At 34.1% G+C, this 12,858-nt stretch overlaps 2 protein-coding genes across 3 annotated transcripts in view; one reads left to right on the plus strand and one right to left on the minus strand.

Moving 5' to 3' along the window:
• The first annotated feature begins 2,806 nt into the window (after nucleotides 1–2,806).
• Nucleotides 2,807–4,185, plus strand: LOC101901533 (mediator of RNA polymerase II transcription subunit 7). 2 transcript variants are annotated; one of them, XM_011295216.3, is made up of 3 exons: nucleotides 2,807–2,923; nucleotides 2,977–3,329; nucleotides 3,398–4,185. In XM_011295216.3, exons 2-3 carry the CDS (start codon nucleotides 3,006–3,008, stop codon nucleotides 3,725–3,727), a joined length of 654 nt encoding a protein of 217 aa, XP_011293518.1. In that variant the 5' UTR covers nucleotides 2,807–2,923; nucleotides 2,977–3,005; the 3' UTR covers nucleotides 3,728–4,185. The 2 variants fall into 2 exon arrangements, with proteins under 2 accessions (XP_011293518.1, XP_005185929.1); XM_005185872.4 differs by having other exon boundaries at nucleotides 2,816–3,329.
• Nucleotides 4,186–6,055: 1,870 nt separating this feature from the next.
• The window catches only part of LOC101887747 (synaptic vesicle glycoprotein 2B), a 63,601-nt gene continuing 56,798 nt past the window's right edge, over nucleotides 6,056–12,858 (minus strand). Inside the window, exons 2-10 of the mRNA XM_059128049.1 lie at nucleotides 10,938–11,307; nucleotides 10,698–10,876; nucleotides 10,455–10,636; nucleotides 10,144–10,388; nucleotides 9,915–10,080; nucleotides 6,948–7,065; nucleotides 6,726–6,885; nucleotides 6,530–6,657; nucleotides 6,056–6,465 (exon numbers count right to left, since the gene is read on the minus strand). Of these exons, the coding sequence (XP_058984032.1) occupies nucleotides 6,416–6,465; nucleotides 6,530–6,657; nucleotides 6,726–6,885; nucleotides 6,948–7,065; nucleotides 9,915–10,080; nucleotides 10,144–10,388; nucleotides 10,455–10,636; nucleotides 10,698–10,876; nucleotides 10,938–11,307 (1,598 nt within the window). The 3' untranslated portion in view covers nucleotides 6,056–6,415. The remainder of the gene's footprint in view (nucleotides 6,466–6,529; nucleotides 6,658–6,725; nucleotides 6,886–6,947; nucleotides 7,066–9,914; nucleotides 10,081–10,143; nucleotides 10,389–10,454; nucleotides 10,637–10,697; nucleotides 10,877–10,937; nucleotides 11,308–12,858) is intronic.

The following is a 12,858-nucleotide window of genomic DNA, read 5'->3' on the forward strand; positions in this document are numbered from 1 at the left end:
TTTTTCTTTATTATTCTGCTGTTTTTCATTGACAAATTTTCACTTTCAAATCGAAATAAATCATTTACACTAAAAACACACAACATTTTTCTTTCTGTTTTGATTCATATTCATGTATTCAGGGGTTTATTTTTTCCACACACATTTACTCGTTCACGTCCTGCTATGAACTACTCGCTACTTCGTGGTTTAGAGATGCCATCTTATGTTTTCACGTGTTTGTTTGGAAATACAACTCTGGGCTTCGGTTTGTGGTGAGAAACCAGTTTTGTATGCCTTTCTACCTAAAAGTGCATATCCTATTGGAATATTAATGACGATAGTTATCCGGTTTTCTAAGAAATTGACTTGAAGAGCAAACAGGTGGTTGAATGTTGGATTTAATGTAACTGGTAGACATAAATCTAAAGCCTTTTACTATCAAAGACCTGCACGAGAGAATTTGAAATATTTTTGTACATCTCACACCATATTTATTCACACCATTTATATTCAAAAAGATAAACCATGGATAAAATTTCGGTGACATTGAAATAAAATCAAACATTTAAAATGTGTTTTTTTAAGATTTTAAGCTTTAAACTCATTTCAGACAAAACTAATTATTTTGATGAATATAAATGCGATTTTGAAAATTCAGAGCCTCTTCTGCATGGCGATACCATGGTAGAATTAAAAAGGTAAAGTCATGCAATCAATTTACAATTTAAAAGTATTCATTAGACAACATCTCATTGTCAAAATGTATATTTATAAATCCTTTGTATATACACATATCTGAGATGGGAACAGGTTTTCTGTGCAGTGAAATTTGACAAGATAAATTACAGAAAATTCAGATTTTGGAATGCTTATTTGAAATGATTTTACCTTTTTAACTTTACCATGGACGATACAAAAGTGAATGCGATGAAAAAACCAGGGCTGCAAACCACTTGTCGATTTAAGGTTTTCAGGCGGCTCGAACCGTAATTTTGGTTCGGTTAAGTGTTATGTGTAAATGCATACAAACTGTTTGTCAACTCCAACTTGTCAAATCCGAAGAAGACCGTAAATAATGGTTTCATGCATGTGACTATTATAATTTTTGTGACAGGCATTGTAAATTTTTCCAAACGGAGCTGCATTCCATCTTTACATCAGATTTTGTATATGCAGACGTACTGGGATAAGCAAAGTTAAAAAAGTATAGAATTATTATTTTACATTTTGTGAGGTTTATGGGTTAACAAAATTTTTACCCGTTGTGATGAAGGTACAACAGGAAGTGACCCCTTCTTTATACCAGATCTCATGTTGGCAAAAATATTGGGATGTGTGAAATTTGAAAACAACTCCTCTCCACATTTTATATGATATATGATTATTCAAAATGTTGGGAGCGGAACCAGAAGGACCGATGTATCCCATTTCCATACTATATCCTGTATTGATGGATATTTTAGGGTATGCCATTAAATAATGGGCGTCCATGTTATTCAGAATTTTGACCCGTGGGGAAGGTACCACCAAGTGTGGTCCGTTCTCTCCGTTCTTCATATCCGATCTTTTGTTAGTAGAAATATTGGGATGTACAGAATGTAAATACAAATGGAGGTTCTGGAAGAATTGGGTCGATATTGTCCCTTTTCACATTTGATCGAGAATTTGTGCAAATATTAGAATTTATTTTGAAACCGTTAATCAATATATTTCAATCTATGCACACCCTATGTGCTATTGTTTTTTTAAAATTTGATACTCTTTTTAAGTAGCCGTCCTTCGAATGAGACTTGAAATATTCTCTTCTGGAATTTGTCCAACACTCCTAACTTGAACCCAAGTTTTTCTTAATATATTTATTGTTTAGGTTGCAGCCATTCTGCCCTTGAGTTTTTTCCGCTACGACATGTCCGAACGGGCTAAGCGAACCAAAGTTTAGAAATAATGAAGAAAAGACTGCGATTTGGGATTCTTCCGGGCTCAGTGTCACAGGTAGTATGTGTTTCTCCCTTAAAAGTCTATGTTGTTTTAATCAGGATAAAAAGGCCGACCTTCGGTAAAAATACTTAATTTATGCGACACATGTTGGGCTAATCATGGATGGAGCCGACTATGTAATACCTTTAACCACTCTGAATATTTGCCACAAACATTTCATTTCACAAAATAACCATGCTGCCCATCCTTGTAATTATTATATCATAATTTTTATACATTTTGAGTTGATGTAAAAAAGGATTAGGTTTTCTTAATGGTACATACATTTTATGTATCAACTTTCTCAATAAAATTTGAGTAACAATTTTATCTTCATTAGATCGAATTTGCATTGTCCCAGCAGCTGGGTTGATGCGTCTACCTTTATTCTTCTACCATGAGTCGTAGTATCTTTATAACTTTTGATACAGCCCGTGGTAGAAGAATATAGGTAGATGCAACAATTTTGACATTGATATGTCAAAAATTTTAAAATGATTTTTCATATATAAGCATATTTTTATATGTTTTCTTATACGACGTCAATCGGAGGTTATTATAATATGCGTTTTTCATTCTTAATTTTCAATTTAAAAATTAGCTTGACAGTTCTTTGTCTCATCACCTGTGTCGATGCGCCAACCTGTATTCTTCTTCCATGATACAGCCATAAAAAAGTCTAGCTTTGTACTTTAAATCTAATCAAATAAAGCCGTTTATAACAATTTTCTTTGAATTTTTTTGAAGTAAAATCTTTCGATGTAAACATAACATTTCCCGGCTATTCACCTTTGCGCCTTACGCTGCGTGTATAATATTTATCATTTCACCGTGAATTACTACTTTATAATGGAGAAAGAAGAAGAGATATGTGACATTTGTTTAGTTTTAGAGGAAAGTCTGTTTTCACGATAGATTCTTAAAGAAATATTTGGAAAATATACTAAACTTCAAGCCAATTGCTGTAATATATTTAAACATTAAACATTCACTCAATTAGTACAAAATAAATTAAAGGTTGCTGAAGAAAGGATAAATCTGCAATAATGGCCCAGCAGGAGTCACAGGTGATGAGTCTACCTCTACCACCATCCCAGTATATAAATCTTTTCTCCGAGGAAAATATCAGACGCAATAGGGCACCAAGACCACCACCACCCATTCCAGATGGCTACAGTATGTTCGGCATTCAGTATAACAATGAGGAAATGATACGTTCATTGGAATCACAGAACATCAAACGACTCATACCTCTGCATTTTGATAGAAGAAAAGAATTGAAGAAATTAAATCATTCACTGTTTGTAAACTTTTTGGATCTTATAGATTTGTTAATACAATATCCGGATAGTCCGCGACGAACAGAGAAGGTATGTGGTTTACTGTAATAATATTTCCAAGATTTTATCTTCATAATTTTTTATATTCTCTTCTTCAGATTGATGACCTTAGTTTATTGTTTGTCCATATGCATCATTTGTTAAATGAATTTCGACCACATCAGGCACGCGAAACCCTACGGGTGATGATGGAAACACAAAAACGCCAACGTGTGGAGACCACAACACGTTTCGAAAAACATTTGGAACGTGTCTGTGACATTGTGAATACGGCTTTTAGTGACCTGCCCGAAATCACAGATGACGATATGAGTGAGAGTGATATTAAAATGGAAGTCGATTCACAGGATGCGAGTAATAACAGCAAATCTGATGCTGTCCATCAATTGGATCGTATTATGTGCAGTGTCATTGATAACATGGAATAACCTCAGGTGTGGTTGGGCTTATGTTCTGACGTTAGTTATTAGTAGCTGTAGGTTAACTACCATTTTTTATTAATTTTATTATTTTTATTTAGATATATTTCTATATTAAAGAAAAAAAAAAAACCGAAACAATAACAACAAAACTTGCCATAATTGCAAGTGTAAGTTCAAGTACTGAAAACAATATTTTTTTAAAACTAATAATAATAATATAAATTGTGTATAAAGATTTAATGTAAAATACATAATAGATGATAGTCAAGAAATGGCAATAATCAAGCTAGGCAACAAAACATTTCAATGAAAGTAGTCAAATGATGTATCAAGTTTGGATATTTATATCTCTGGCTCTAGACTTGTAACATGCGAAAAAATATATAGCATTTGGAAAATATGTATTGTTGAAATTGAGCTATTTCTCTGATAATTAAAAATGAAAATTTTGATAATCAATTAAAGTGTTTCTTTAAAAGCAGAAAAGTGGAAAACATATAATTTAAGATGTTAAAGAAAAATTAAACTAGGTGAAGTTAGCAAAGCTGCTTTGCTGCAGCTTAAGTAGAAATTTATAAAACATATCCATTCAATCTACATGGGATATTTACGGTTTTAAACAAAATGTGGCTGATATTTTTTATAATTTTCGCCATAAAATGAAGGTCATAGAAGGCAAATATCTCGAAATATTCTTCGGAGATCCCAAAAAGTGTTTTTATTCATGGCTAGCGCAAAATTCTATGCCCGACAGCTGATAAAGCACGATACAGCAAGCATGTACGAAGGCATTGATATTAATTCTAGAATACTGTTTTCCTAGAAGACGGTTTCTTTCTCAATTCCCAAGAAAATTCGTTGCAATATTACATTTCAGTTTCTCTGCAAAAGTTTTCCTCGTTGAACCCTTTTTTGTTTTGGCTCCATATTTGGGGACTTTAGAGGTTTTGGCCCCAATTTTCAACAAAATCAACTTCCAAAATTTAAATCAAATTCCAAATTTTAGCGATTTGAAGGATGACCAATTTGGTCTTAAGTCAGCCTCTTACAATGTGAAGGGCAGGACAATGGCATAAAAGGTGTTTGATCGTTTCATTCTCTCAAAGATTCTCACTCAGCCTGATGTTATCCCATTTGGACGGTTTTGATCAGATGATGAGGTGGCCCGTTAGTATCCCAAAATTGAGATCATATTGTTATCCGTAACGCGAGGAGATATCTGGCCAGATTTGTTTTGGTACCACGGTGATACGTGGTTCATTGTACCAGCACACTTGGCTTTCTCCTTGAAGAGTAGTTCTAATGCTCTGTTAAAATGACAAAGAGGTGGTTTTAATATGTCGGCCACTTCAAGGTATTTTGACTGCGAGCTCGCCTTTATTATACCCTCCACCATAGTATGGAGGGTATATGAAGTTTGTTATACCGTTTGTAACACCTCGAAATATACATTTTAGACCACACAAAGTATATATATTTTTGAGCAACATAAAATTCGATGTCGATTTAGCGATGTCCGTCCGTCTGTCCATCTGTGGAAATCACTCTAGCTTCCGAACGAAATGAAGTAGGTTGATAAAATTTTACTCAAATGCATATTATATCTGGAGGACTTTTGGTATTGAAAATGGGCCATGTAAGTCTACGTTTTGGTATAGCCCCCACCTAACTGTACCTCCTTATTTTCGGCATTTTTGTGATTTAAGCGACATTATTCAGCGGAATTGGTATTTGAAGTTCGAAATGGATACTACAGCCTAAGACAGAAAATTGTCTGTTCAGATCCTCGTCTTCGTATAGCCCTCATATAACGGTACCCCCTGATATTCGGTATTTTGATGATTTTAGCGACATTATTTACCGGAACTATTTCAAATTTAGTATTTGAAGTGCGTAATGGATAGTACAGCCTATGCCAGAAAATTTTCTTTGCAGGTCCACGTTTTATAACCTCCTTGGTACCTCCCTATATTCGGTATTTTGATGATTTTAGCTACATTATAAAAACATTTTTTTGCAAGTTTCGCATTTGAATATTGTAATAGCTAATGAAAAAAGTTGCCTATGCAATTCCACGTCGTCATATAGACCCTAATATACGGCTGCATTCGGTATTTTCAAGATTTTAGCAGAATTTTTAACGGATTTTTTTTTGAAAAATGCCAAATTTGTACCAAATGGATGGTTTTTTCTTTTATTGGTTTAAATATTGGTAATTGTAGTACGTAATGGATTCTAGCTCTGATGGGCGCTCCATATAACGGTACCTCCCGTTATTCGGTATTTCAATATTTATCCATTTAGCCACATTGAAAGAAATCATCTATGTCTATATATTTCTTAAATTATTAAATCTTTATTTACATAGTTTTATAAAATAATTTTATAAAAAAATACAATTTTATGATCTACTATGATAAGATAAAAAATCACATTCAAATTATATATGACAACAACCATCGCAAGGTTTACGACTCGAATTAGATCTCTCAATTTCCAGCGGACAAAAATAAAATTATATCACTTTCTAGAGATTATCATTTGAGTTAATTTGTTCAACATTTCAAATCGTAAACAATTCACATGAACTGAACTCCACAATCCTCCTCCAAACAATGACTATAATTATTCTAAAATACCGTATGTATATAGATTAAGTACTTTGTTCTAATTTCAATTTAACTAATAAGAGTCCTATGTAAAGGTTGTTTTCTTCGGTAATATGCAGGATAAGGCACTTGAAACTGTAATGAAAAAAATCGAATATTACAAAACTAAATTTGGAATCGCAAATATGAGGCAACATACATATCAACACCACGCCAACCATTATAAATGGCGGAACACAGCCGATTTCCACCAGCACGGGAAACATTAAATTACCCGACAAGGCACCCAACCGTCCAAACATCATGGCTATGGCCACAATCATTGTTCTGCAAAAAGAATTTCCAAATTATTTGTTACAAATTTCTTTTACGAAAAGCGAGCCATGTATGTTTACCTTAATGTTGTGGGAAATATGGCCACAACCATACCCAACAGCGATGAGGTTGATATACTGCAAACGGTTATAAACAAGGCAGATATTATCAATGTGGTTAGGCCGCTGTTAGACCAAAACAGACTGAAACCCAATATTCCAGATATTAGCAGTCCATAAGCTGAAAGAAAAAAATGGAAAATATTTTAAATCATGTACTTAATAGTTTTATTATTTACTCACTCAATAAACGTTTTGGTCCCAGGGCCCGCACAATTAGCCCGGCAAAGCAGTAACCAACCAAACCCACAATAGCTACAATTATATTGTTCAAATATGTATCGACGGATACATCCTTATTCTGAAATTGAAAAACAATAAATAAATAAATAAAATATATTAGGTAAGTTTTGTGTATGCATCATAGATTGGAAGAAAAGTACATTGCAGGGCGCGGATTAAAAATATTAACCAGTTTTGCCATGGATCTGCAAGATTGAGCAGTGTGGACCAAATTTTTGAAAAAAAAAAAACAAGTAAAATAATATCAGTCGGTTTTTGCCGACAGATTTATACCCCCATCCTTGACTTATAATTATTCATACGGTTGACCTTTAAGGGGGAGGTTCCGAAGCAGTTCTCCAATATTGACCACAAGTTGTCCAATATTGAATACAACAACACAGATGTGGACTATATCGACTAATTCCTGTACTTTATGTGGGATATATGCAATTTTTTTTTTTGGAAATGTGAAAATATGCTTGAGGTAACAGATATAGCGGACCGAAGTATTCCATTTTCATACTTCATCTAATACAGATAAAAATACATTTATATTCAATTATATGCGAAATCATAAATTCCGATAAATTACATATTCATATTAGATCTCTGATTAAGAGAAATGTTTAGTTGTAAAGAATCGCAAGTTATAACATATATAAGTATTGAAAATAGTGCCCCTTTGTGGGTGATGTACCAGATATATATCATCTCCACAATAGATCTTGTGTTAGCAGAAATATTTGTATTTGTGAAATTTGAAGGGTGTTGGATGCTTATTTCGCTTCCTTTGAGCGGTTTGTTTTTCAAAAATCTTGAACCCTATGTGGGGAGGTACTAGAAGAAATGGTCCGATTTGTACCATCTTTATAACAGATCTTGTGTTGATGAAAATATTGAGATGTATCAAGTCTAAATGGTATCGGATGTTAATTTCGCGTTTTTGGGGGCTTCTTAGATATTCAAAATTTTGACCCTTTCTTTGGGAGGTACCACAGGGAGTGGACGGATATATTCCGTCCACAAAGCCTTGGGTTAAGAAACATATTGTGATGCGTGTAATTTGAAGAAAACCCGATGCTTATTTCGGATTTTATGGACGTTTCGGTTATTCAAAATTTTGACCCTTTGTGGGGGTAGTACCAGAAAGAATGGTCCGATCTGTACCATCTTTATAACAGATCTTGTGTTGATGGAAATATTGAGATGTGCTAAGTCTTAATGGAATCGGATGTTAATTTCGTGTGTTATGAGCTTCATGAATATTCCAAATTTTGACCCTTTGTAGGGGAGGTACCAGAAGGAGTGGACCGATATATTTGATCTTCACACCAGACCTTGGGCTAATAAAAATATTGTTCTGCGTGTAATTTTAAGAGAACCGAATGGTTATTTCAGATCGTTTTGGTTATTCAAAAGGTTTACCCTTTGTGGGGGAGGTACCAGAAGGAACGGTCCGATCACTACCATCTTTATAACAGATCTTGTGTTGATGGAAATATTGAAATATGCCAAGTCTGAATGAAATCGGATGTTATTTTCGTGTTTTTCTTGAGGTTTTCTATTCCGTTAAATTTGGCAAGGTAAATTACAGAAAAATTTAGAGTGTATGCTTATTTAAAATGATACACATATACCAGTGTGTTGTGAACTTTGGCTTTGTGTTCGGAGTTATAGACACCTCAGCAGCAGAAAGGGAAAAATTATGTAATTTGTTTAACCCCAAAAATGTAGAATTTTACTCAGAAGATTAGAAATGTACACGAATGTAAATACGGATGTCATATGAACTTCGGATAGTAAATTATAAAACTTCCTGTTCCAAAAATTATAAATATACAGGACCAGGATGTTTTTACGTTGGGCGCCATTTTTTTGGAGTCCTTAACTATTGAATCACAATTTAGGGGAAAAGAGTAAATTTACGAAATTTGGTAAAAAATATATACGAAGTCAGAATGCAATTTCTTTTGGCGCCCTATATTTTCATTTCCCGAAGTATCCTAATATGTGGCAAAGAATAAACTTGTCCAAAAAATTCAACAACCTTCTGCTCTAGGAATTTACAATACACAGAATGGTTTTTCGTTTGATAGCCTTAAATTATATCGAATAAATATAAATATTCAGAACGAATTTTCGTTGGGCTCCATATTTTTTATCGAAGTAGACTAACGCCCAAAATTACATAGGCTCATGGTAAGTGTGGAAATTAAACAACTTCTGGTCAAAATATTAAAAATATATGGGACTAGACCCCTTTTTCATTGAGCGCCATATAGTTTATAAATATACTATGAACAAAGACTTAAAACAAGTTACTCTTCATAAATTGTTTGATAGTCTAAATTTTATGGAATCAAAATTGAGTGAGAAGAAGTGAATTTTGTCAATGTGAAATTAAACAACTTGATTATAAAGTAGGCGGTGATATTTGTGAATGCTCCTTTTTGCTCATATCGTTTTAATTTTAGAATTATATTTGGGTTAAGAGTGAGTTTTCGTTGGGCGCCATATGATTTATTTATATTAAAATAATCAAACATTGGCTGAGGGTATGCTTTTTAACTTGTTTAACAATTGTTTTGATTTGGCATTGTAAGCACAAAAATATACGAGGCTAGATTGTATTTATGTTGGGCGCCATATGTGTTTTTGTCAGAGTCTTCGTTGTATTTTTTATTGATCAACGGAATGGCTCCTAGAACTGATTTTAAAGTTGGTGTAAAATTGTTGTCGAGTGTTTTTCGAAGGAACTTAAAGCAAATTTAATTTTGATGGGTTGGACATGGATGGTGTTCAATTAGACATCGTTTTGACCGGAATTCCAAAGTCTTAATTAAACAAATATGAAACATATCATTACGATAAAGGAATTCTACTAATTTTAGAAAACTTTCATACGTCCGAAGCATGATTACTTACCGCCGTACATTCTCCAGTGTAGGTGGCTATAGCCGTGGCTGTCTTATTCACACTATAATCTAAGATGACACAGAGATTTGCCGATTCATCTGTGTCGGCATATTCGTGTTCGAATTCAGCAATTGATGCAAACAATTGTGGCAACCACAATCGAATGGTGTTCAAACTAAACATAAAAGAGAACTCTAGGTTATTTTCAGTCCACAAATGTCACCCTGTTCTTACTTACCCCAATAAAATGCAGAACTGCATTAGATAGACATGCAGTGACCTAGAGAGCAATGGTTTTTGAAACATTGGTTTGGCCTGTTGCCAACCTTCGCGCAGACTCTGTGCCATTGAGCGGTGTGGTCGTTTCGCCTTTTGTTTGGCGGCATTTTCCGCATCTGCCGATTGTAGTTTATTCTCAATGGTAAATATGACATCATTGGCATTTGTATCACGTGTGGGCACTTCTTCGATAAGGTGTTGGATCTGTAGAGAGAATTTATATAATAGGTTTGGGGATTTTTAAAACATTTTTTTTTCATATTTACTTACCGGATATGAAGTTTTTGGTTTCCTTGTATTGAAAGCATAAATTTTCTGAAATGCTCTTAGTGCCTCCATATTGCGTCCCTGAGACATTAAAAACTTGGGACTTTCGGGTAAAATTATAAGGATAAGACCAGTTATGAGACTGGGTAGGGCACAGATAAACAGGAATATTTGCCAGGTGTGGACTGTAGAAAAAGAAAATATTTTAGTTGGGAGTATTTGATTCCCCCGAACCCTCCAACTTACCATTAAAATCATCGATCTTAAATTCCCAGTCTCTGGGCAAAACCAACCAGGCCAAAATTGGCAATATTAAGGTACCAAACGATTGCACCATACCCAATATCATCAAGACCCTAGGACGATGTTTGGAACCATGTAATTCTGTCAAATATGTAAACAAAACAGCTCCCGGCCCATTAACTCTACAGAGATGAAAATTTTATTATCATGATTTCAGAATGTAATTAGAATCGTCAAACTTACATCAGACCTCCCAAAAATTTAAAGGATACCAACATAACAAAATTCTGCGACAGGGAACTGCAAACTACACACACCGCATCTGCCAAATAGCCAACGACGAGAATTTTCTTTCTACCCTGTGTATCGGCCAGATAGCCCCAAACAATGGCTGAGGCAATCATACCAGCATAGGTGGCCGCATTCAGCATTCCCTTATTGAAGAGCGTCAATCGGAGATCACATTCAGCTATGGGCAGAATATATGCCATTGTTGTGGTCGAGAAGACATTTGCCAACGTTGCTGGTATTGCCACGAAAAGTAGTAGAAGATTAAATAAACCAAATCCCGCTTCATTTATGGCCTTTTCGAAATCTGCAGGTTCACTGAGCTCTGAAAGAAAGAGGAAGGAAAGAGGAATATTAGAAAGTTATCGTTTGTATGCTTGTATTTGGTTTTCATTGACCCTTGATACATACGGCCATACAATAGTAAATATTAATAGAGGCTAAGACAGAATCAAGGTTTTGTTGAGGGCGTTGCGTTTCATTGACAAAAAAAAAAAAAAACAATTACATATCGTGGTTTGCTTCATTTCGCTTATTTCCATGCTGAAAGTTTATTATATTTTAGCCTTCTAAAGGTGAGAATACATAAAAGGCCAAAATCGAACTAAGTAAACCTAAAACTGCTTTGTTCTTTTACAAAAAAGCCCGCCAACCAAAAAAGTCTTTTATTGACTCTCACCTCCTCTTTTTCAAAATTTTCTTTAATTGCTTTGGGCTATGGTACAATAAGGAGGTAGAACAGCTTCGCAAAACTGCAGAAATACAGCCCTGAGTTTATGCCCGCTTTTTGTCAGATGTGTTCAAAATTATTATACGAAGTAATATCATGAACTCTATTGCAATGTTATTTGGGAAAACAGATTAAAATTTCTCCGTCAAATTTAGTGAAAATTGATTCATTGACTAATAAATTCTTTTAGGGTACGGGATCATATAGTCGGCCCCGCCCGATTTTAGACTTGAGTTAAAATGAAAGAAGTGCCTGGATTTTCTTTTAAAAATACGATCTAAACTGTTTAATTTTTCAATTCCATGACAAAACTGGTTAATATCTTAAATACGCGCCGGACAATGTAGGTTTCTTCCAATAATTGATTTTAAAAATATTTTGTTTTTATTTTTCAAAACAAACACAAAATTGACAGAAGTTGGGCACACTAGAAAAAATTGTAATCAGCTGGTAGCTCTATCTTGCCTTTGTATTTCAAATTTGTATTTAAAATTTTTAATTTTCATAGAACAAGAATCGAAAATCATTAAAAATCGATTATTAGTTTCATATCTTCTTTCAAATCTCAAATACAGACAATTAGAACAATGGCGGAGATAACTTGTCTGGTGTAAACTGCAATTTAGAATATGCAGTGTAGTGTTGCCAACAGATGATATAATCGGCTATTGGCATTTTGATGGACATTCCTTTCGTTGTTCTTTTACGAAGAAGCCAGCCGATGACTTAAGCCAGATAAGCGCTTTATGTATTGCCAACTTAAGGTCTTCCTTCGAGCGAATTAATCTAAAAACAGCTGTTATTTTATCCGATGAAATGTCAAAATTTATGCTTGAGGCGAAAATAAAAATTTTCGCATTGACAGAAGAATTTTGTGGCGATCATGTTTGTTTTATTTTTTTTTTAGAAATTGGAATAATTTTTCATTTATAATTTTCAATTTAAAAGTTGGTTTTACAGTTCATTGTCCCAGCAACTATGCAATGCGACTACCTGTATTCTTCTACCATAGTTTTGGAGTTTGTTTTGGTTGAAGCGAATTCAAATTTAATTGACAGATCGTTTGGTAATCAGCTGAGCTGGGGCCTTATACTTGAATCAAGTAAGCCAGACAAGAAAGGGTTTTAAGTACTCCACCTTAAGTCA

The sequence above is a fragment of the Musca domestica genome, unplaced genomic scaffold, assembly GCF_030504385.1.
Source record: "Musca domestica strain aabys unplaced genomic scaffold, Musca_domestica.polishedcontigs.V.1.1 102, whole genome shotgun sequence".
In the NCBI taxonomy this organism is placed as follows: Eukaryota; Metazoa; Arthropoda; class Insecta; order Diptera; family Muscidae; genus Musca; species Musca domestica.

What these genes read in the sequence shown, in the direction of transcription:
- LOC101901533 (XM_011295216.3), top strand. Translation starts at nt 3,006, where the DNA reads ATGGCCCAGCAGGAGTCACAGGTGATGAGTCTACCTCTACCACCATCC. An exon ending in GTCCGCGACGAACAGAGAAG is followed by an intron (nt 3,330 to 3,397) that starts GTATGTGGTTTA and finishes TCTCTTCTTCAG; the next exon opens with ATTGATGACCTTAGTTTATT.